This window comes from Nyctereutes procyonoides, unplaced genomic scaffold (assembly GCF_905146905.1).
Source record: "Nyctereutes procyonoides isolate TBG_1078 unplaced genomic scaffold, NYPRO_anot_genome, whole genome shotgun sequence".
In the NCBI taxonomy this organism is placed as follows: domain Eukaryota; kingdom Metazoa; phylum Chordata; class Mammalia; order Carnivora; family Canidae; genus Nyctereutes; species Nyctereutes procyonoides.
This window is the reverse complement of record NW_026575130.1, coordinates 5,194,721-5,218,788: the sequence shown is the minus strand read 5'-3', so window position 1 is coordinate 5,218,788 and position 24,068 is coordinate 5,194,721. Positions and strand designations below refer to the sequence as shown.

Sequence of the window (24,068 nt, the reverse complement as noted above, 5' to 3'; positions counted from 1 at the left end):
TGGTCTAGAGTTGTTAAGGAGGAAGAAATGTGGCAAGAGATCCAAACAGCTACTCAGCGGTGAGCTGAATGCAATGAGATGCTGGAAGCAGGATGAGTGACAGAGATGACATATGGGCACAGAGCAGCTCAACTTCGACAGATGTCACACAACTCTGGAACTCTGGAAAGAGCAGCAGATGGACCAAACTGATGCATACTCATCAGGAAGAAGCAGTTGACTCTGAACAACGGTGTTGGCAGGTTATGAGGTAGAGAGATATTGTGGCATATAGCAACAGGCCCTGCAAACTGTGGCTACAGCAAGAAACCAAAGGACAGTCTTCAAATGTATATACAGTGGTGAAAGGACCATTGCTATCTATCATTGGCTTTAAGGACACCCATATTCATAGACAGCCACACTGTTAGTGTTGCCATATACTAATTAAAGGCTAATGATGATAGCTGTTTGTAACACCTTAAACTAATGAAAGTCATTGTTTTACTAGAAATGTACTCAAAATGGAATGACTACAACAATTTTGGACCTAAAAATTTGTATTTTGAAAACACCAGTGAATTCTAATAGGAAAACTTGTTTGCTTACTGGGTTTTGGGTGCATAAAGCTGTTTTTACTACATGGTGCTTCTATGGTAATAGCTATGCCTCATTAAGATCCCATTTATTTTAGAGCCCTTCGTGTCTTTCCATTACATGGAGTTTATCACTGAGTTTACAGAGAGTTAGGGATAATATTTGGTTTTTGAATATAGTATAAAATTAGGAAATAGCTCAAAAGGTCCATACTAGGAAGTCCACATTGCCTTGAAAAGAGAAAACAGTGAACTTGATACACTTTTTAAAAAGAAAACTTATAAAATAATTCCTTAGAATAGATTGTGAGCTTTGGAAGGGCAATGTTGTGGTTATAACTAAATGCTCAAGTTTTTTAGAAAATGAAAAATAAAAAGACTTTTAGAAATAAAATGCATTTATACTGGGTCTCACTTTTTGAAGTCAATTTCTTGGTATTTATTAAACTAGATGAGGAAAATAGCCAAATTATAGAATTAAAGCTTCATGTAAAGCATACAGAAGAACATCTTGACTCTGATTTGTTGAATAAGACTGGTCACCAAGAAAAGATGTGGAGCTCACACAAATAGTAGGCATTCAGTAAATATTTGCTGAATGAAAAAAAGTGAGATAGCCTACATAAAGTTCAAGAATAACACATAGATTGGGGCCTTATGAAAACCAAAGGCCATTTTGAATGGAAACTAACAAGAGGTAAAAAAAAAAAAAGGTCTTCTCCAAATTCTGGCTCTCTAGGTTCCTTGAATGTGAAGGATTACTCATCTACTATGACTTCTTTCCTCATACTTAAGAGCAGTTGGCTTACCTTTTCCCCCCCAAAAACGCCAGCAAAAGGCATTCTGTTGTTGGTTTTCATTTCTTCCTTTGTCTAGGTCACCATGATGTGTTAATATTCCCCCCTAAGCTTCTTTACAGTAGAGAGGGTGTAGAACTGTCATTACCAAGTTGGTCCTTGGGGATTGGACAGAAAGTGCATGACACTAGCGCAAAAGTATGTACTATGGTATTCCAGCCACCATGAAACAATGTAAGTCTAGGAGGGATACCCAGCAGGAATGGATGGAGCTTGTGATTGCATGCAGGAGCATGCTAGGGCAATATGCCTTTAGGAATGTGTTGAGAAATCTGGTGTTTCACCCTGATAACAAAGTTGTCTACAGAAGGGATAGGACTGCAAAGTAAATGTGGAAGAAAGATATGCAATTTTGTAAGTAGGATGTGACTTTGTAGAGAAGGTGTGGTTTTGGTCAGGTTTATAACCAATGATCTTTTTGAGTTCCTGGAGCGGAGATGTAAATTTGGGTTCTAACAGAGTTGGTCAATAAACATTCTCTACCAAGCTACCTAAAGCTATAGCAAACTCTGAGGTAAAGAGAAAAGAGCACAGTCGTACAAATGCAGAATTCAATTAGGATCTTTCTGAAGGACTGTGTATTTATTAATAAAGAGATCCCCATATAAGCATATAACCAGCACAATAAATACATTACAAATATTTATGACAGTTTTATGTACCACCTATCTTGTAGTCAGAATGATAGCCTGGGTGATTTTTTTAAAGTGTCTTCTAGTCTGACAGGTTTCTAATATCATTCAAAATTAAAAAAGGATAGCCACCAAAAAGCTGTGTGGGTCTTACAGAGAACACAAATGATGCTTAATATATTATCTGTGACTCTGCGGCCACATCCACTCAAGGAAAATTAAGCAGAAATGTCAATATCTTATTCACTGAGTTCAAAGAAATAAATCAAAGCACTTTGGGGTTAATAATAAACTGGACATTTCTTTCCATCTCAATATTATGCTTAATTTCTCTAACATTTGGTGTGTGTAGTCTCAGCATGTAACCATAAAGACAAATGTTATCTCAATTTGTGAAATCCCAGAGGCAAAATGAAACCAGTATCATTGTTGTGATTTAGAGAGAATTGTTTTGTGAGAGGTGCTGATATAATTTTATTTCATCAAAAATATTATAAACTATAAGGTAAGACAGAGAGGGATTCTGTTTATATGTTGATATTTATAGTGTAATAGCTATGATCCTAAACCAAAACTTAGTAGAAGTCAAACTCAGGTGAGAAAGACCACTTATAAAAACTCTGCTTGTGATCATCAAGGAATATGTTTATTAGGATGAATTGCACATAGTGAGGTATTACTATTCTAATATTATTCAGCTGTTTAAAGACTCAGACTTTCCAGTGGATAATGCACAAGTTTATTTCCCCTGATTCTTGCTCAAGAGAAGAATGTATAAAGTCATATAAGTATTTTGCTTGGCTGAAAAGGTAATGAATCCAAAACATTTACAAAGATGATGCTTTCTGAATCACCGAGAAAGCTAAATGGCATATCTGCTTATTTGGTTAAAAAAAAAAATCTTTATCTAATGCGACTGGCATCAATGATTCATAAAATTACTTCCGTTCAAATTTCAGCTCAGGGGCAAGAGCAAGATGAATAGACCTACTAAATAAATCCTCAAAACAGCTATCCACCTTTCTATTGTAAGAGAAAAAAAAAGACTATTCTAGCAGAGTTAGGTTAGTGCACTAAAAATAAATAGTGAGTACACTTTAATATAATAGAATCATCTGTTCTATTCAACCAAAGGGGGAAAAGTCAGCACAGTGACTGGTAACTTGCAGTCTATAGGTATTTTTATTTTCTAAACTGCCTATATATCTTCGTGATCTGAGAGTTTCCAGGTTCCTTATTCTATAACATGAATACAGTTTTCCAAAACTGTGTCTTACTAATGACATCTACAAAATGAAAACCCATGTTGATACTATTAGGTAAATAATCTTTCCAAATAATGTTTAATTATCTGACAAATCATTTCTCTACCTTTGTTTTATGCTTATTTTCCTTTAATACATCTTTAATACTTTTTAAACATCCTATTGTTATCATTCTTTTTTGGAATGGTTTTTACAAAAGTGGCCAGTAGAAATTGCTGTTACACATATGGAAATACAAAAATGAGAAAACAAAACCACGAAAGCAGCAGCTGAAGCAAAATTAACACTTCTAGAACAGCCATGAGACCAAAAAGAAGTCAAAGTATGTTTAGTATGTATGGGCAGAAGCAGTGAGATGTCCATAGAAATGTTGGCAATGACTCATTTATATTTCTAAAAGAACCTGGGCAACTCAAGTGAATGGAGGTCAAGAAAATATTAGGAAAATGCACAGAAACCGAGGATAAAAGGCTGCCAAATGTGAAATTCCATTGAAACTCACCAAGACCATTAAAGGCTTTAAAAAATGGTCCTTTTAATACTCTATTCTTGAACATAAGCTGTTTTCTAGACATAGATATACATTTAAATTACCTTTTGACTGATACATTTACAATTTGATATCATGTCCCCAGACTGTCATCTGGTTTAAAATCACAATGTGTTCAAATATCCCACATTTGTTGATATTTCAAAACAGAAAAAAGAATGTGAAAAAATTGGCCAAATCAATACATATAATCAAAATAATAGTGTACTTGTAAGAAGAAAATTATTTTTGTTTCTTAGAACAGGCCTAGTTCCCAAACTTGTTAGTTATATGAACAATTATTTTTTTTGATTCATGTGGAACTCTAAGTTAGGATTTTCCATTTCTGATTTTTTTCCCATTTCTGATTTAATCATACCTTTCACATCTTCATCCTCAATTGTTGTATTTGAACTTTCAGTTGACTCCTGTTGAGAAGAAAACAAGTGTTAAGTTGCAAACAATGGATAACTTCACTTTTTTCCTTCTTAAAATTGGCAAGTGATATACATATCATGCAAAAATTCATCAGCAGGCTGTGTACATATACTGACATGCAGATGGACAAATACATTATGTGGTTTTAATAGAAATAAAATGCCAAATGCTGCAAATGTTTCAAAAAGGGAGTACTCTGGTGGCCTACGCTAAAGCATGATGAGTCTAGGTTATTTGTAGAAGCAGCCAAAGTGGGCAACTTATTTTAAGAGCTGTGTAAGGCTGTATTTGGTTACAGTGCCCCATAAAGTGTGCTTTTTCTATATATTTATCAGAAATTGTATATATTAGCCCAATGAATCTGACCCTAAAATAGAACAATTTCTATCTCCAATTAATTAATCAGTAAATAATCCCTTCTTTGTATAAAGCACTATATCAAGCACTGAATTCATAGCCTATTTGTCTTATTCCTGTGTAGAGATAGAAAGCATTTCATTGCATCATTTGATGATGAAATTATGGGCACTAAGGTGAATTATGCTGAAATTGCTTTTAACAAGAATTTCCATGTTTGTGATCAGTGCAATGGAATTATATGAATAATTTACTTTCAAGGACTATTAGATTTTGTCATCTATTTAATTAGAGACTGATATTGATAACAAATCTGCTCTCATAATGGATATAAAAAGCTATTATTTTTGTAAAACTACAAATGAAGTTGAAGATTAATAAGCACACTTAAAAAAGGACACTGCAACTGCCAGTATTAAGATATAGTTTCTTAAAATGGTTTGATAACCATTTTTTTCCATTAATAATGTGCTAACAAAATATTTTCTAGCAAAGAAATTTGGTAGTAGTCATAAGAAAAATACTATTTTCTACTTGAAATGATTAAAGGCTAGAGTTGAAAGAAATTGGAAACAAACTTCCAATCCAGAGCTATGTGCTCAGTGATGAAAAACAGATTTTGGAAAATGATGCAAATACTAATCAGTGTCCTTGTAGAGATTCAATAGTCAAAAAAGCCATCAATTTGTATAAATATAATATATAATATTTAAGCCAAAGGGTCAGACTAATTAAATGGGTCAGACTAATTAAATGTGTATCCAGAGTCTCCATACACACAAAACCAAAGCAGAGAGTCTTCATGCGTTTCTTAATGTGACCTAGTGTTCAAATTAAACTCAAGATCGAGGTAAACCCATGCACTGTAAAAGTAAACTAATTCATGTAAGAAAAATCATGCAGCAACTCTTACAAATGATATAGCTAGAACTATCGAAGTATCCACTCCAGCTGTTATGCTTGGTCTTTCATTTGCTAATGATATTAAAAAAAATTGTTCTCCTATATGATGCTCCTGAGTACTAGAAGTCTTTTAGGGACTTAAAATATTTTAAGTGTCATGATCATAAATACATCTTAAGAAATACTTGACTTTTTCACTTTAATTATTTTAATATTGATCAACTAAATGTTAAACCAGAGAAAATGTGTTTTCTAGGACTTAAACATTGTTGATAAGAGTAAGGAGAAGTTAGACCCTTGACTGTATTTTGATCTTTGAGAAAAATTGGATGAATTATATTTTCCTTCCTTTAGAGATACAATAATATATGAGAATTAGTAAACTGGAAACATGGAATATGTTCAAAAATGTTTCCTTTCATCCAATAGACATGTATACAAGTACTATTATTTGGTCAACATGCTATACAAGTAATCTACAACAGACAGAAAACATTACAGCCTAACTTCATTCAGCCTACCTGGTTAAATATGTTACCAAAATCCATATAATTCAACAAAAATAAACATTTCACAAGAATTGAAACTCCTTGATTATCCTCCATTTCATGCCAAAGAACAAAAACAACACCAACAACAGAATTAACAGAAAAGGCACTCTGACAACAGAATAAATAAAATTCAAAAGCAACATTAAATTTAAACAAACATCTATGAACTCAAGTTGATTTTTTTGAAGACAGTGAAATGATATGGCAAGAAATTCTAAAATTTCATGCAGAATATAACTAAAGTACAACACACAGAACAAGCATGGAAAAGAAAAAAAAAGGATCAGATGGAATTGCTTAAGATACACAGTCATCTTGACATAAAGACTTTGCTTAACCCAACTTTTATTGACTAATGGTACCATTAATTTCTCTTTCAAGATGTCATTCATGATTGTTTTAAAAGAAATATGTGTACAATTCTATATAAATTAGGCCCACCCCCCAAAAAAAAAGCGTGTTAGAAAAAGGGTAAGAATTTTATTTCCACATTTAGATAGTGAATTAATTTTGCTTTGGATATTTGATGAAATGTGTAATCTTGTGAAAGCAAGATGATGTTGATTCTTTCTGAATACCTTGTTTCCATCAGGGTTGTGGATTACAGTAGTTTGGGGCTCCTGAGTGAGAACAAAATAGAGAAAGAAACAGTTCGCATTGTAAGTACATTCTTACTAGTGTGAGGGACAGAGCAGAGTGAGCCAGCTGACAAAACTAAATAGTGACAAGAGCTTAAGCGATGTTAACTACTGTCAGAGATAGCAGCTGACAAGATCACTGATGAAAAAGTGTTCCTAGTGAGCCCATGAGATAGGATACCTTAGTACCCAGCAGCAGCATGCAAAAGACCTTATTCGTGATCAGTAAACAGACAAGGCTTTGAAGTTTGGAGACTTAAAGAGGCACTCACTGTTTCACAAGGTCCTATAATAGAATTTTCCTTTCTTCTTTAGTGAGTAAGCTGTTGATGTTTGTACTACAGAAAACTGACCAAGGACACTGGAGATCAGAACTCTTTAAAATTAGGATTTTTTTCAGGTATATCTTTGAGAATCGATGATGGTGTCATCACTAATAGTAGTGTATAGTTAATACACAGGTAAATACTCTCTGAAAATTTAGAACATTGTGCCTTGCTTTAAAAAATGCTATCCTAAAGAATTTATTTCAAAAGTCCATAAGAAATTCTAAAGAATATTGAAAAGGTTATTTAAAGGATACTAGAATTAATCATATAATCACTATAATTTGAGACATACTGCTGTTAAATGCCATGTTAATTCATATCTAAAAAGAAATTTCAGCTTTATGGAATGAATATATACAAATATTTGCTTGTAACATCATGCTTTTCTATGAAGAGAACATTATTATTCTTTTCTGCTTTCTACCAGAGAATTAAAGAAATATTCCAAGTGGAAAATAATTCTCAAATAACTGATGTTAAAAGATTCAAGGCCCATATATTATTGGCATGCTTGACACTTTCATTGCATGATGTCTGGGTAACTGAGACATTATCTGAGGTATCTAGCCATTGAAAATTTCCTCCCACTATAAGTACTCTGTTCTCTAGGATCTCCTCTTCACCACAGTTTATGCTGTAATACTTAGAGAACATATTTACTGCTTCCATTCTTCCTCTCTCTTGGCTAGAGTTATGACTGACATTGTTTTTTACTCACAGATAATTTGCTATCTTGATTATGTCCTTTCTCCTTTAAATGTTTTTAAACAGAACCTTCTAGTTAACCCAAGTGAAAATAATCCCTTAGTATTTTCTTTCATTTAAAATAATAGTATAAAGGACAGTTAAAAATCAGAAATAGTTCAGAAAACCTATATCAAGATATGGAATTATTTGAGCAAAATATTATGAAACTCAGAGTACTGAATGCCAGTATTCAAATCTTGATTTTTAATATAACACTATCTCAAAGTATCAAAATGATTTAGTTGTAAATGGTGTGATTGGATTAAAATGAGCAAAACTGATTTCCACTGATAATTCAAAGTTCTATGGTATACATTTCATTCTTTGGATTACTGTGAAACAGTGATCGTTTAAAACTCAAAGAGCTCTTTAAAAGCTCAAAAATACCAAATGCCTCTTTATCTCAAAAAGGTCTTATAAAGCCCTGCTGTCTTTCAAGAAGAGGGAAATGAACTCTGAATAAGGTCTACATTTACTGGTGTCTGGCAATAACCCCCTTAGCTCTCCTCGATGTCAGTAATTTGCATCACAGAAGGAGGAAATCATAATCTAGAGCTACCATCAGAAGAAGAGCTAAGAGCGACCAAAGCGCATTCTACTGTATTTCTAAAGCAGCATGCAACAATTTCAACTACAGGGACCACAGCTATCAGAATAATGTTCAACAATGAAATGAGATCATTATGTTAGAAACACACTGCTTGGCAACTACCTTAACCAAAAGAAAAAAAAAAGAACTTTTCTCATATCTTCAAAAGCAAAACAAAACCCAACAAAATAAAATACTTATATAACATATGTATCTATATAGTGAAAGCAAATGAGAGAAACAACAAAAAACAGTAAAGAACTTAAGAAGGGTTACAAAGAGTCCAGGTATACCAGCGCTGGGGTAGGAATATTTTCTTTGGGGCTGGTTACCACGTTGGCTTTGTTGTTTATCTGTAGGTATGCAGAAAATAGAAACAGAGATGCCTTAAATCCCTTGGTAGCCAATGTCTCTATACTTCAGCATGTCTATGTGGAGATATAGACATGAAAATAAAGAGCCACTGAAGATGAACGTGAAAGACACCATGATGTGTGACAGAAATGATAATCAATTCTAGTCTCCGATGGTCACATACAGGCTAGGACCACGTCTGTGATGGTGGGATGATCAAACAGACTTGGCTGCTTTGGCTGTGCCATGTTAGCCAACAAAGAACTGCTTCAGTAGAGCTCAAGTCAAGTTTCAGAGTATGAAATTAACATAAATATTTTCATACTCTTCAAGTTGGAGTCTGTTCCCAGCTTCCAATTATTCTCTGTTATGAATACATTCCTTTTTTTTTTCATTTTATTCTCGATCCTGAAGTCACACATAGACCATTTTTCTCTGCGAAGCCATCATCACTTTGCTTAGTAGGTAACCAATTCCAAACTTAGATCTTCTGATGAAATGCAGGCTTTATAACATACTTTTTAAAATGATAAGTTTGGGCCTCCTTTAAAAAATACACCTTCAATTATAAATGGGCAAATTGAATTCTTTGCTATCTTCTGAATGTAAAAAGATTATTTTTCACAATTGTTTGAGAGGAAATGTTTGTGTTTTCTGTCAAAGTGTTACTACTTTGTTTTTCTTTCAAAGTGCTACTGTTGAAGATTGTATTTGGTAATATTATTCTCTTGCTTTAACATATTGGGGTTGATCTTTATTTTATTTTTAATAATAAATTTATTTTTATTGGTGTTCAATTTGCCAACATACAGAATAACACCCAGTGCTCATCCTGTCAAGTGCTCCCCCTCAGTGCCCGCCATCCAGTCACCCCCACCCCCTGCACTCCTCCCCTTCCACCACCCCTAGTTCTTTCCCAGAGTTAGGAGTCTCTCATGTTCTGTCTCATATTGGGGTTGATATTAAGGAGATCATATCACAATGGAAGCCACACTGGCAACTCAGTTGGGTCAATAAGTATTATAATGGGTCCACAGAGAAAACTCTTTGTAGACAAGTGGCAAGTTGAAATTACAGTTGAATTTGGGCATTAAATAATAAAAAACTAAGCAGTAGTAGCCAACATTCATTTAAGTTCATGTATGATAACTTATATTACAGTTATCAAACAGAACTATTTATTTACATTAATTCTCCTGTACAACATTATCTAGGTATTTTCTTTACATATTATTATTTAAAGGAACACATCACATAATTTTAGTATAATGTTCTTAAAGGCCTCAAAGGGAAAAACATACTGCATAAAATAGATAATACCAAACAAGTTTATAAGCAATTACGCCAATTTAATTGGACTTCCTGGTTTTTTTTTTCTTTTGTATTTTATACCTGTAGATCATAGTGAAACCAGCACTGAGAAGAACATAGAAGGTTAAAGAAATTAATTTCAGTACATAATATTTTGCTTTTTTAATCATTCGTATTTGTGTGATTTTTTTGTATTGGTATTATTTAAATAAGCTATAACACTATGCTCTATGACATGCAGGAAAAGAGAAAACTTCTGGTGCCCTTTATGGAAAAACTCTTTAAATATTAAACCATCAATCTCTATTTTACATAGTCTAAAATTTTTCTTTAAATCAAAGTGCATGGAATTTAACATCGAATTTGTGCAACAGCCAGAAAGAGGTAAGAGATGGAATCTATTAGAGAGGGATCAAAATTAGTATTTATGTTAGTATGAAATACATGATAAAAGAGGAGGGATGCACATGCAAATAATTTCCAATGAGGAAGAGTACATGGCAAAACACAGTTGACTTCTTATCAAATGATCAGAGGTACTTATAATTGAAGCACCACATATATTTGTTATATTTAGTTTATATCAGCAGATACAAAAATAAAAGAGGAATATACTGAGATACTTCTTTTTTTTGAGATCTTTTCATTTCTGTATTGAGATAAGAGACGACTGTTTTCTAGAATGGTTGCAAAGAACTGATTTCTTTCAGTGAAAATGTCACACATGCACACCTATGCACACGCACTTCTCTGCACAAATGTGTGCACACACATACAACACACACTCCTACACACGTTCACACATAGGTACGCAGCGTACACACATCATCTGGTCTTCTAATTGAAGGCCACTCTGCCTGGATAAGCCATTCTTTATTGTCAGGTATGACAAATATGAGTTAAATGAATATGAGCCTCAACCACCACTTTTAGTTGTGTTTAAATATGCAGTTACAAACTTTTTAAGTTAATGTAAAAATAAGCTTAATGATCTTTTATTACTATGGGAAGTCTTTTAAAGGTACTTGTAATATTAATTAGTTGAAAAATAATAGGAGAGTTTCCAAGTAAAAGGCTAGGAGGACTTCTTTTTTATTAAAGAATCAAATATTAAGTATGAGGTAAACTATAAGCAGTCTTTAAAACAGACTCAGGCACTTTTGTTATGAAATGTAGTTATTTTATGTTATGAAGCAATTTTTCTTTAACAAAACTAAATCAAACCAGGTACTTAAGTGATCCACTGAATTACTGTTATGGGGTATGGGCAAGATATTCTTATTTCTCAGGTGTTAAGTTTATTCAGTTTTGAGATTAATAAATGTTTCCTCTGTAGGTGCTTAACTAGGATGGGTCCATTGTCAGGTAACTATTACACTGTTTATAAACTTCATGGTAGATGTATTATGGTGCATCTGGAACTGAAAATGACTCCTATTTTTAGTAATCATGATCATCATTTAAAAATAATCCTACAATATTCTTTCACTTATCATTAAACAGACATTAATTATGTCATGGTCTCTTCAGTTTTAAGGTCTTATAAATGGTCTTATAAATGATCCTTTAATAGCATATAGATAAAGGTATGAACTTTTTACATATTTTAAAAATTCAAAGTCAAAGATAAATAGTATTATGTGAATGTGGATACTGTGTTTTGACAGTTAATTGACATTGGCCTGTAATGGTCCTACACTCTACTTACACTAACTTAGGTAAATAAGACTGTTTTTATTCCTAAGTATGACTTTTCACAGGAGGAGAAATCTGGCAGATAGAGATCCTCACCATCATCTGAACACTCGAACTGGACTTCCTTTTCTGAATTGACCAGTCAAAGAGAAAGGAAAAGAAAAAAATATGACCGGTTGAATTTTTAAAGTATCAAAGCATGGAGGACAGAATAAATTTCTCTTTAAAGAGGAACTGTAAGTTGTCTAGAAGAAAAAAGTTCTGGAAGTTTTTCTTTCTATATAAGGGGAATAAAAATAAATATCTCAATGGGAACTATGACCTCTGCATCACTGAAAGGTATAGAAAAACAGAATAAAACATTTGGAAAATTTAAAATACCACATTTCTACCAATGTAACACTGAGAAAAAGGCAACATCAACTGTCATTAGTGAAACTGAAATGAAACAAACTAAGCAGAAGGAAGAGAACATTACAGGTTGAGGATAGCAATTGGCAAAAGGCAAATGCCGTCTTAATGGGAATCACAATTACATGGTAACCATAGCTCTGGAAATTCCCAAATCACACATAGACAGGAGGTGAAGAAATGATTGGGCATGAACCTAAGAAGTGACTAAGAATGATTTTCTATGCTACATTTTCAAAATGAACTGACCACCTGACTTTTGGTCAAGTTCAATGTTAGAATATTAACTAATTCCCAAGAATGTTGAAGTGTTCATGAAGAATGTATGCATCTGCCATTGGAAGAGAAAGAAAAGGATTAAAGAAACAAAATACTTAGGTGATACTCCAGAAAGATAACAAACATAATACAAATACATTCAATTAAAGGTAAATTCCCACAAAACAAAATAGAATCAATAGAAAATAAGTTGTATTACTTGGTTTAGAAATCCAAGAAAGTCAAAATATCCTGTTGTTATCTTTCTTGGAAAATTTTCTATAATTTATAAGAATATTCACCTTGAGTATGTGTCAATACCTTATGACAGAAACACAGGAACAATTAAGACCTTTATAAAAACTGCCTATGCAGATAAATTTAATCATTTGACGTTTAATTTCCCATACCCTATGACTTGATTTTTTTCTGGTTATATAATTCAGCAGACTTCAAGAACATAGCATAATTAATTAGAAAAACATTTGGTTTTCATTGATTTTCAGGTCTTTATGATAGGATTGTAGTAAAGCACAGAGGATTTAGACATTGTTTCTACAACTGCATATAAAAGTATTATTTTGTCAGATTATTTAAAATATAATTGAATCAAAATATACACAGTTTCTTGTCATAAATGATAGTCATATTTACATATTAAATTATTTTATACCTCAAACTGCATCCTTTACAGGAACTATAAAAAAAATTACAATTACTATGAAAACTTACAATTTAGATTTCACATTTAAAAATTATCCAGCATCTGAAAGTCAGAAATGATTTTAGGAGCACCTGTTTAACTTACCTTTACTCCATCTGGTTTCTTTAACAAACTCTTGGCTGCTGCAAAATGAGAGTAAAACCATTTCAGTGAGTTATTCACAGAAACTCATGCCAGCAACAAATTAGGTTATTGTTTCCTTCTATTACCTTTACTGAGTTATGGCCAACATATGCCAAATTATCAAGGTTACACTGATGAGCGTGAGCTTACAGGACACTGAAACACAGTATCGCTTTTCTTGGTTTTGCCACATCAAATTTAGAACTAAATTCTTATTTAGTGCATTGCATGTAATTGGACACTTTGCCAGTTATGTTACTGGACTTGGTTTCACTGTTGGTTGCGAAAAGGATACTGGAACTTTAACTGGACTATACTTTTGTAATCCAGAAAGTTGATTTCAGTCTTCAAACATCAGCTTACAGACTATATTACATGTTCATTCACACTACAAGTATGGTGACCAGGTCAGTTCTGCCACTTAAGCCCCTCTTTCTAAAGATTTGAAATTTATTTGTGAAAACTTGCTCCGGGTAAATAACATCTCTTAAATATATATATATATATATATATATATATATTTCATATATATATGAAATCAGAGCTTTCATTTTTTACAAAAAACAGTAATAAATGTATTTAAAATGAAATGGTACATTATTGGCCTACAGCAAATTTTTTAAACACTTAGCATAGGACCTTTGAAAAAAGGTATTATGTATTCTTTTATACTTCAAAATCAGAATACAAAGCTTTCATAAACAAAAGCCATTTACATCAAAAAATTTAAAATTATAAAATTTGAGGTGAGTTATAAAACAAAACAACATCTTCAACTAAATCAAAGAACCCTTGAAGTATGTGGTCTCAATATGAAATTTCATTTTCTCAGAGGATAGCTTTTAGCATTCCTTCTGTTACTGAACTTCTTGAGTATATTAGAAGGTGAAGTCATCGTTTCAAAAAACAGACTTATGAATGGGTACATTCATACACAGTGAAAAGATTATATAACTGCTAATGACAATTAGTACACCAAGGGTAGAACATTTATGAATATGCAGGACAAAGTATACACTTATGTTTCCATTCAATGTTTTTTATATGTATATATATATATATACACACACACATATATATGTATATATATGTATGTATAATTATTTAAGTATATCAGAATAGACTTTGGCATCTGAAATAGAATACCTAACTATAATAGAACTGTATGAACATGTAATTTCCTGATATCCATTTGATTTGAGCTATTATTTTGATATTACTTTGGTATAATTTTAAATTTATTTAAGATACAAAAATGTTAATTTTATTTAGTTTTTAGCAACAAAAGCTATTAATTTATTATTAATTGCTATTGTAAGCATTGGTGCCTTAGCTATAATACTATTTGCCTAGAGTTAAAAAGCAATATTAAGTAAATCCTGTGGCAGTTAATAGGTTAGAAAGCAAACTCAGAATAGTTGAAATTGCAATAGCAAGCAAAGAGAAGACAATGATTCAGGGTAAGCAGGGATTTGGCCTGGGAGATGCAGAAATGTCCCTTTTGGTTACTATTCACCTTACCTCACAAGAAATACATTCCACATAAAGGGAGAAAAGAAAAAAAAATAAAAACAACTTTATAACCATATACTTATGGACAAATTACTTTAAAAGCATGTTTGCTAATGAAACAGAATGAATAAAATACTCAAAACTAAAATGCAATATCAAGTACAAGATGTTTGTAACTGGGTTCAAGGTTATTCAGTTGCCTTGATGTGATGGATTAAAAAAAAGTTTGCCTTTCATGCTAAGACATCAGAAACAATATAAAATTCACACATTAGTCATGAGTTTTAGTTTACACGATGATGAAAAGGAAAATGTGATGTACACAAAAAGCTTCTATACATGAGTGTATATTTAAAAAGGCCCAATTTATGCCTGAGTGTATTTAAGACTAACAAAATACATAATCTTAATATTGGAGATTTTTTCAAGTTAGTTTATCTTTAATAATATATATATTAATCATCCTATCTTTTAGTGATTCACTAATTTTTGGGCCACAGTGAAATAACTATTTGAATATAGTATGTATTAGTTAATATTTAATGAGATGATATTGAACTCACCCTTGTAAATGTCAACTATATTAATCAACTGTTCATAAAACAGGTAACTTGACAAAGGCAGTAACAACGTTTTATTACATCAAACAAATTGGACAAAATACATATATTTCACTAACAGCTCGATGGAAGCCTTTGGAAAGCATCCTATGGTTTCACATTATGTATTAACTAAAAATAGTGGGGGACAAAAGCTGATTATTTCATCTAGTCATAAACAATAACTCAAAGTTGGTTGAGAAGGCTGAAGAACATTTGATAAGGTTATGGATCATCACCTGATAGTACTATAATACCCAGAAGTTAAGTATGTACAGTGATAAATATCTTAAGGATATCTAGATAATTTGATGTCACTCTTATGTGAACAGCAAGCAAAGTAAAGTGGTAGTGTTTTTGGCAAATTGTTTGATAATCCTTCCAAGTCTTAAAAGCCACTTTACCAAATGCAGCTTTCTAGCTGCTTCAGTTCCTCCCCAGATATAAGACTAATTAGTATTTACCAAAATTTCATTTTTGGAAACTGGTTCTTAGTGATAATCTATTAGAGGGGGGGGTCCAAAATTCAAGTAATTTCTGGACATAATACATATTTATGTCCATTTTGAAGAGCCACACCTAAAGAAATGGCTTTACTTCTTTTATTTAAAAATTATTTTTATCATGGAATAATTTTGAGGAACATTTATTATCTTGTGATATTACTGTGAGGTAGGGTTCTCTGTACATTCTTGAATTTGGATACCTTTGAAATATGCAACCATTCTTTTAGTGTGTCAAGATACATCTGTACTTTTGAAAGAACTTGGGCCTATGAGAACTGGGTTCCACAATAATGGTCTTCTTTTAAAAATCTTGCTTATTGGGATTCCCTATGAGAATAAGACAAACAAAATATCTTATTTATAGCTATTAGTTGATGAAACATCAATTAACTAATTCTAGGTTTGAAATGCTGAGCTTCAGGAAGACAGAGTACATATTTCCTCAACTTGTGTGTACCCCAGCAAGGATGGCAGATGGGTTTCAAATGCTGCACAACACTGACCAGTGGAGGGGCTGCTTGTGTACTCTTTAGAAAAGTGCAGTTACATGCCTAACATCTCCATGAGACAGTACCCTTAGGATTCCTAATGAGACACTGCACAGAAGGAATCCATGCCGCATATTTGTGATCCCTAACAACAGTCTTTTTCTAATTGTTAGGTTTTTCTTTAATTTCAAGATGACTACTAAAAAGGAGAGCAGTGGATAAGGAGCAGAATTCTTAACACATGTACCTGAAAAATTTCTTGTAGCCAGCATAGTTGTTAAGATGGCACCCTGTCAGAAAAACAAGAATATGAAATTAATGTTGCTTGTACAAATCTTTGACCGAACAAATAAACAGTCTTTGATAACAAATCTTCTCCTAGCCTTACTTTCAAGTCAGGGGATTTTTTTTTTTTTGTAAATTTATTTTTTTTGGTGTTCAATTTGCCAACATATAGAATAACACCCAGTGCTCATCCCGTTAAGTGCCCCCCTCAGTGCCCGTCACCCAGTCACCCCCACCCCCCGCCCACCTCCCCTTTCCCCACCCCTAGTTCGTTTTCCAGAGTTAGGAGTCTCTCATGTTCTGTCTCCCTTTCTGATATTTCCCACTCATTTTTTCTCCTTTCCTCTTTATTAACTCAGGGGATTTTTATTTGTCTGTTTTTGATGTTTTGTTTCCTGAGACTAGCAGGACTATGTCCTCACATAACGCTGGGGTTGCCCTCATGTGTATGGTTGGATTCTAATTATCAAATTGCAGTTGTTTTCTTCTGAAGGGAGGAAGTACAGGACACACTGCCACACAGATCCTACCTCCTCATTGTAGACTTAAGTCCAGTGTGATATTCAATTTTCTGAAGACCCAGAAGAAGAGTAATATAAGTACTGAGGTCTACACATTTAAAAGCCTTTGCTGAAAAAGTTATTTTCCTCATAAAGAATCTCATTTCTCACTCTGCCAAGTCTACCTCCTCACAAAAATGTAAAATTTCTTACCTTTAGTTTTCTTCTAGCATTAAATTTCTTCAAGCAGTCTACAGTCTCCTGTCTGTGCATCATGGAAGCAACAGTAGAACGTTGCTGAAAGAGGAGGAAAAGAAACTTAGGATATTCAAAACATACTAAGCATTATAGTATCTCAATTTCATCAAATCTGCATTAATGGTGCCTGAACCCATTTGATGAACTTGTGAGTATTCACTTGCAAAAGTTCGCTAATAATGGATGAGTAGTTTTGCCAAGACTATTTGTAACAAAGGTGCAACATTTATCTATAGAAAATATAGAAATGAATAACAGTAATTCTCCAAATTAACTTTATTTCAATGTCTTTACTAATATTTCTATTGGACTGCTTTTCATTTACTTAGTACCATATTTACTGCCCTATCATTTGACACTTAAGCCTAGAAATGTACTGAAAACTCTACATTCCCCTGAATTTCAGTTTTTCTTAGCACATCTAAAGTATATTTAGTCTACCATTGCTGTTCTTTCTTGCTAGTAAAACTTACTATAAGCTTCTAAAACTTTTTGCCCTAAAGCTGCCTAATGATAAATAATTGAACTTTGTCTAATATTCTCTACTGGGATATAATCTTAGTAGCATTTTCTTGACCTCTGTTCATAAGTATTATCAATAATTGATAGGGGGAAATACTCATTCCTTGTGTTATTGTAGGTAACATTTATCAATCTATGTAAATCAGATTTTGTTACACCAAATGGCAATTATCAGCAGTACAAATTTATTTTGTTAAATACCTTGAGTCAAAAATTCATTCATTTTTAGTTTTATCTTTTTCTGAAAAAATTTAAATCTATGAAAAAAAATTAAAGGACTTATTTTTAATTTTTTCCTAAGGTCTTTCGAGAACTGTCACTTACACAGATCCATGGGTGTTTCAGTGCCTCTGAGGCTGTGATGCGCTTGGCAGGGTTGATAGTGAGCATTTTATTGATTAAGTCTTTGGCTTCCGGAGTCACTGTGTCCCACTCTGGTGATGGAAACTTCAAAAATACAAATTAATAAGGAGTTTAAAAAATAGATACACTCAGTAGAATAGGGAAGAGCTAAGTAAACTAATCATTTCCTTAAGTAGTGAATTTCTTTATAAATTTACTTTTTGTAGAAGTTAAATTGTATCTACAGGTAGATAAATCATACATGTATATATCCCCCTCTCCCTATATATATTTATATATATTAAATAAAAGTAATCAATAAAGGATAAACATATTATAAATTGCATATTAGAACTAGTAGTTATATTTTGTAATTTAGAAAAATAAACTTAAGAATCTTCTGGTCCTCTCAAAGCTTATTTATTTTGGTTTGAAAATAAAATTTTATGCCATCTTTCTCATAATTATTTGCAAACATCAATAAAGCTGACAGGTTGTCACACGTATTGATGTCATCATGCTATTACACCAAGATTCAAAAGGAGATGTTACAAAAAAAACAATGAAGTATTACATACTTTCACAACTCATGAGCAGTTAATAGTGGATATAATAAAATAGCCTCCATTACCCATTACAAAACTGACCTACTACTTGTGGCTATTTGTAATATAGTACTGAGAAGAAATCTCAGACTACAGGATCTCATTTTAACACTTCAGAAAGGTTTACCTACTTAATTATGAATTTCATCAAAGTTTGTAAAAGGAACTAATATTCATAACTTCTATTAGTAATCTATTTGTGCATTAATAACTATATAATAAAGCTATTTATCCTGTTTATTTAAAATTTTTGTTGATAATAATGTAACTTCATTTTCACATAATTTATTAGTAGAAATACTATTCTCGATAGGTTAAGAAAAATTTACATTACATTAGTTTCTAAACAGAATATCAGGTCCTTTTCTTATTCATGAATTTTTATGAGGTTACATGTACACTCAAGAATAGAAAATCTTAGAATAAAATGCCATGTCACTGTGTCATGGACTTTAAGTTCACTTTTAGTATTTATAAAATGGTTTCTTTGTGACCCATTGGTAAAAAGAAATATGAGAAAAATGATAGTGACTCATTATTTAATATTCAAATTTTACTAGTTTAACAACTGTCATTTTATTTCCAAAAATTATTTTAGGCAGCTGCAAAAACTCACTAATGATTAGGAGCTACTGAAGAAAGATTCAAGGCTGCTCCTTCATGATGTACAGATCTTCCGATAGCAAATTAGGAGCTGGTTCAGCCTGAATAAAGGTGGATTTTTTTCTCATTTTTTAAATTTTAACAATGTCACTCCTTCACATTCATCAAACAGTACATCTGGAGAGCTATATCTTTCTAGGAGGGTACCTAGTTGTAGTCTATAAAGATGACGAATATGCTAGCTGTAGCCATGTAAATATAACTTGGTCCAATTATTAGCCTGACTACAATGGAATGCTTCAAAACTAAAAGAATATACATTTTAAATTCTTGTGATACACACTTCCATATATAGAACATTTTTACAGAAATGCCCATGCTGAGTTCATATGACCTGATACAATATAATACAGATTTTAACTCCTTACTGCTATATTGAGCTTTTAACTTGTGCACAGGCTTACCCAATATTGCCTACTACTTAGTTACCCCACTTACTAATATATGAAAAGCATCTCCAGACCTTGATCTCTAATTTCCAGAGGGCTGGCTGTGTGAGATGCACCCAGAGGTGGTGGTAAATCATATTTACAGACATATTTGTCAAAGGAGAGAAAATTATATCAATGAACACAAAGTTAAGACATGAAGAGAAAATATATAAGGCCTCACTTTTTAGATTTAGGACTTAATTCATTCTCATACTTTCAAGCATTTCGATTGTAAATGAAATGTATTGGAATTGTGATTTTCAAACATTTTAAAATTGTGAAACCCATTCTTCAAATGAAAGTCTGCAAAGAAGCCCATTAGGTTAACAAGACAAAAAAAGTCAAGCTGACATAATGGAACAATGTTCTATTTGATACATGGATCACTGCAAAGTATTGTTGATATATTATTTAAAATTATGTGATAAACATTTGGGAATATAATTCAACTAAGCAAGTAGTAATAATTTCCAAAACAAAAATCTTTTAGTTTTTCTATGTCTTAAAATGTGCTAAGATCTCAAAATTTGACAAGGAAAGTCCTTCCTTAGAGACTTCCAATTGTATTTATTTCAATCCTAGGAGATAGTGAACTAAGAGGAAATATAAACTGAATACATATGCTGCATTCCTTACTCTTTATCTCCCTTTCCCTAGGAGAGAGAAAAATAGAGAAATTGTTGAAAATTATGGTTAAAATTGTAATAAAAAATTTGGTTCTTGGTCAAAAACAAAAAACACGCATCTACAGCTATATGAACTTTTATTACATACATCATAAGCTCCAGCCTTGATCTGCTGATAAAGTCTGTGTTGATCTTCATCCCAGAAGGGTGGATATCCCACCAGGAGGATATAGAGAATAACACCTGGACAGAATAAGCAAGCATATTAGCATAATGTTTAATCATTCAGGTAACAATAAGTTAAATATGGCAGATCCACAATGATGCTAACTAAGCCACATCCATTCCAAGAGAGGAAACCAAATATTTGGAAAACTTCAGAAAGACATTCTCTGATCTCCTCTGAAGCATTCAGTGGAGGGTCAAAGTGCCTGTTGTTATGCTCAAGAACTCTGATAATGTGTGGCAGTTTGAAACATAAAGAATTCTATGTGCACTTGAAAAGGATGTGTACTCAGTTGTTTTTGGATGGGATGTTACATATACATCTGTTATGTCCATCTGGTATAATGAATCATTCGAAGACACTGTTCCCTTGTTAACCTTAGGACCAAAGAATTCTGAAGAGGCATAGCAGGTTAATACCTAAAGATGAAACTCACATGTTATTGGGTGACATATTCTTTGGTGTCCCTGATTAAGACTTGTTCTGTGGCCTAACATAGGATCTTTCCTGGAAGAGGATACATGTACACTCAAGAAGAATGTGTGTTCTGCTGTCCTCGGATGGAATATTCTGTATACATCTGTTAAGTTCATGTGGTCCAACATGTTTAAGGCCAATACTTTCTTACTGATTTTCTGTCTGGATGATCTATCAATTGATGTAAATGAGGGTATTGAAATCCCTTAGTATTATTGTATTGCCATCTATTTCCCCCTTTAGGTCTGTTAATATTTGTTTTATATATTTAGATGCTCCCATGTTGGGTGAATATTTATAAATGTTATTTTCTCTTGTTGGATTGACCCATTTATCATTACATAATGTTCATCTTTGTCTCTTACTACAGCCTCTGTTTTAAAGCCTGTTTTGTCAAAGTATACTGTCTTTAGGTTTTCATTTGCATGAAAGATTTTTTTTTAAGTGAGAGGAGCTTTTTTTTTTTTTTAGATTTTATTTATTTATTCATAAGAGACACACAGAGGCAGAGACACAGGCAGAGGGGGAAGCAGGCTCCATGCATGTAGCGTGACGTGGGACTCAATCCCGAGTCTCCAGGATCACGCCCTGGGATAAAGGCAATGCTAAACCGCTGAGCCACCCAGGCTGCCCAAAAAATCTTTTTCCATCCCTTCACTTTCAGTCTATGTGTCCTTACATCTGAAGTGAGTCTCTTATAGGCAGTGTACATTTATTTTTGTTTTTAAAATCCATCCAGCCACTCTATGCCTTTTGATTGGATAATTTAGTCCATTTACATTTCAAGCAATTATTGATAGGTATGTACTTTTGTCATTCTGTTGTTTTCTGACTGTTTTTGTACTTCCTCTCTGCTCCTTTCTTCTTTTGCTCTCTTTTGTGGTTTGATGACTTTCTTTAGTGGTATACTTATATTTCTTTCTCTTTCTCTCTTCTGCATTTACTATAGGTTTTCACTTTATGGTTACCATGAGTCTTATATATAACAAGTTTTTAAACAATATATTTAAATTCAGTTTGCCAACATATAGTTTAACACCCAGTGCTCATCTCATCAAGTGCCTTCCTTCAAACAAATTCTAATAGTCTACTTGAAGTTTGATTCTATCCTAAAGCTTATATTTTTACTCAGCCACGCTTTGTTTTTGATGTCACATTTTACTTCTGTATCCTTTAGATAATTATCACAACCATAGTATTTTTACCTCCTTTGTCTTTTAACCTGTATATCAGCTTTATAATCGACTAATCTACTACTTCTACTATGTATTTACCTTTCCAGTGATATGCATTCTTTCATAGGTTTTCTTGTTACCAACTGGCAACCTTTCTTTTCAGCTTAAAGGAATCCCTTTAACACTTCTTGTAAGGCTGGCTTAGTTGGATGAACTCCTTTTGTTTTTGTTATATGGAAAACTCATGATCTCTCCTTCAATTTTGAATGACTTTATGGGTAGGATATTCTTAGTTGGAAGTTTTTTTTTTCTTTCAGCACCTTAAATATATCATGCCACTCCCTCTGGCCTGCAAAGTTTCTGTGAAAAACTTACTGATAGGCTTATGGGGGCTCCCTGGTACACAACTAATTATTTTTCTCTTATTGCTTTTAATATTTTATCATCTTTAATTTTTGACAGTTTAATTATAATGTGTATTGATGTGGGTTTTTTATTTCATCTTATTTGGAAATCTCTGGGCTTTCAGGATCTGGATGTCTGTTTCCTTCCCCACTTCCTTCCTTGACTTCCTCTAGAAAGTTTTTAGACATTATTTCTTCAAACAAGTTTGCCTCTTTCTCTCCTCCTTGTGGGACTCCATAATGTGAATGTTAGTCTGTTTGATGTTGCCTCATAAGTCCCTTAAGTTATCTTCATTTTTTTTTTCTGCTGTGAGTGGGTGAGTTCCACCAGCAGCTTGGATTCATGTTAAATTATCCTTCCTTGTATTTCATGTAATCTGTTGTTGAACCCTTCTAATATGTTTCTCAGTTCAGTTACTGTTTTCTTTAGCTCTATGACTTCTATTTGGTACTTCTTTTATTTTCCATTTCTATGTTGCAGTTCTGTGTCCATCCATTCTTTTCCCATGTTTGATGAACATATTTAAGAACATAATTTTGAGTGCTTTATTAGGTGAATTACTTATCTGCATTTTATTACAGTTTTTTCCCCCTAAGGTTTTATCTTTTTCTTCCATTCTGAACATTTTCCTGTTTTTTTTTTTTTTCATTTTACTTGACTCTGTGTTGATTTATAGAATATACAAAACCACCACCTCTCCTTGTGTAGATGAGCCTTATGGGCATCTTTCAACTCTGCTCCAACTCTGTCATTCTCAAACCTTTGTTCTCTTCCAAAAAGCCAGCTATATCTTTATTAGGGCTCAGTAGGTGAGGATGTGCCAAGACCTGTCAGTGAATGAAAGGGGAAGAGCTCAGTACCTAGATTCAGGCTGTTTGGAAGCCAAATCTTCAGGTAGCAGCTTTTAAAATTATGCAAATAAAAAAATTAAAAATAAAATTATGCAAATATGTACAGTCCTGTGGGACCACAAGCATAAACCCCACTGAACAAGCAATTTGGGTGACAGTTACAAAAACTGGGGCTCCAGTTGAATGTAAAATCTCTTTTCTGGGAGATACTGGCCAGATGGAACAAGGCAGAATGAGAGCACCATGATGGTGCCTACAACCTACATTCTTTGAGAGCAGCTCTTAGTGTGCTTCTCAGGCCAAAGCTCTAG

At 32.9% G+C, this 24,068-nt stretch overlaps 1 protein-coding gene across 16 annotated transcripts in view; it reads right to left on the bottom strand.

The window, feature by feature from the left end:
* CAMK2D (calcium/calmodulin dependent protein kinase II delta) overlaps nucleotides 1-24,068 on the bottom strand; it is a 303,905-nt gene that overhangs the window by 33,710 nt on the left and 246,127 nt on the right. For 4 of the 16 annotated variants that reach the window (XM_055342426.1, XM_055342421.1, XM_055342427.1 and 1 more), the window contains exons 9-16: nucleotides 20,772-20,866; nucleotides 18,281-18,403; nucleotides 17,390-17,473; nucleotides 16,639-16,681; nucleotides 13,248-13,285; nucleotides 8,704-8,763; nucleotides 6,686-6,727; nucleotides 4,238-4,286 (exon numbers count right to left, since the gene is read on the bottom strand). In XM_055342426.1, the coding sequence (XP_055198401.1) occupies nucleotides 4,238-4,286; nucleotides 6,686-6,727; nucleotides 8,704-8,763; nucleotides 13,248-13,285; nucleotides 16,639-16,681; nucleotides 17,390-17,473; nucleotides 18,281-18,403; nucleotides 20,772-20,866 (534 nt within the window). Of the gene's footprint in view, nucleotides 1-4,237; nucleotides 4,287-6,685; nucleotides 6,728-8,703; nucleotides 8,764-11,866; nucleotides 11,900-13,247; nucleotides 13,286-16,638; nucleotides 16,682-17,389; nucleotides 17,474-18,280; nucleotides 18,404-20,771; nucleotides 20,867-24,068 lie in introns of all 16 variants that reach the window. The other 12 variants (XM_055342428.1, XM_055342423.1, XM_055342435.1 and 9 more) reach the window with 7 other exon arrangements.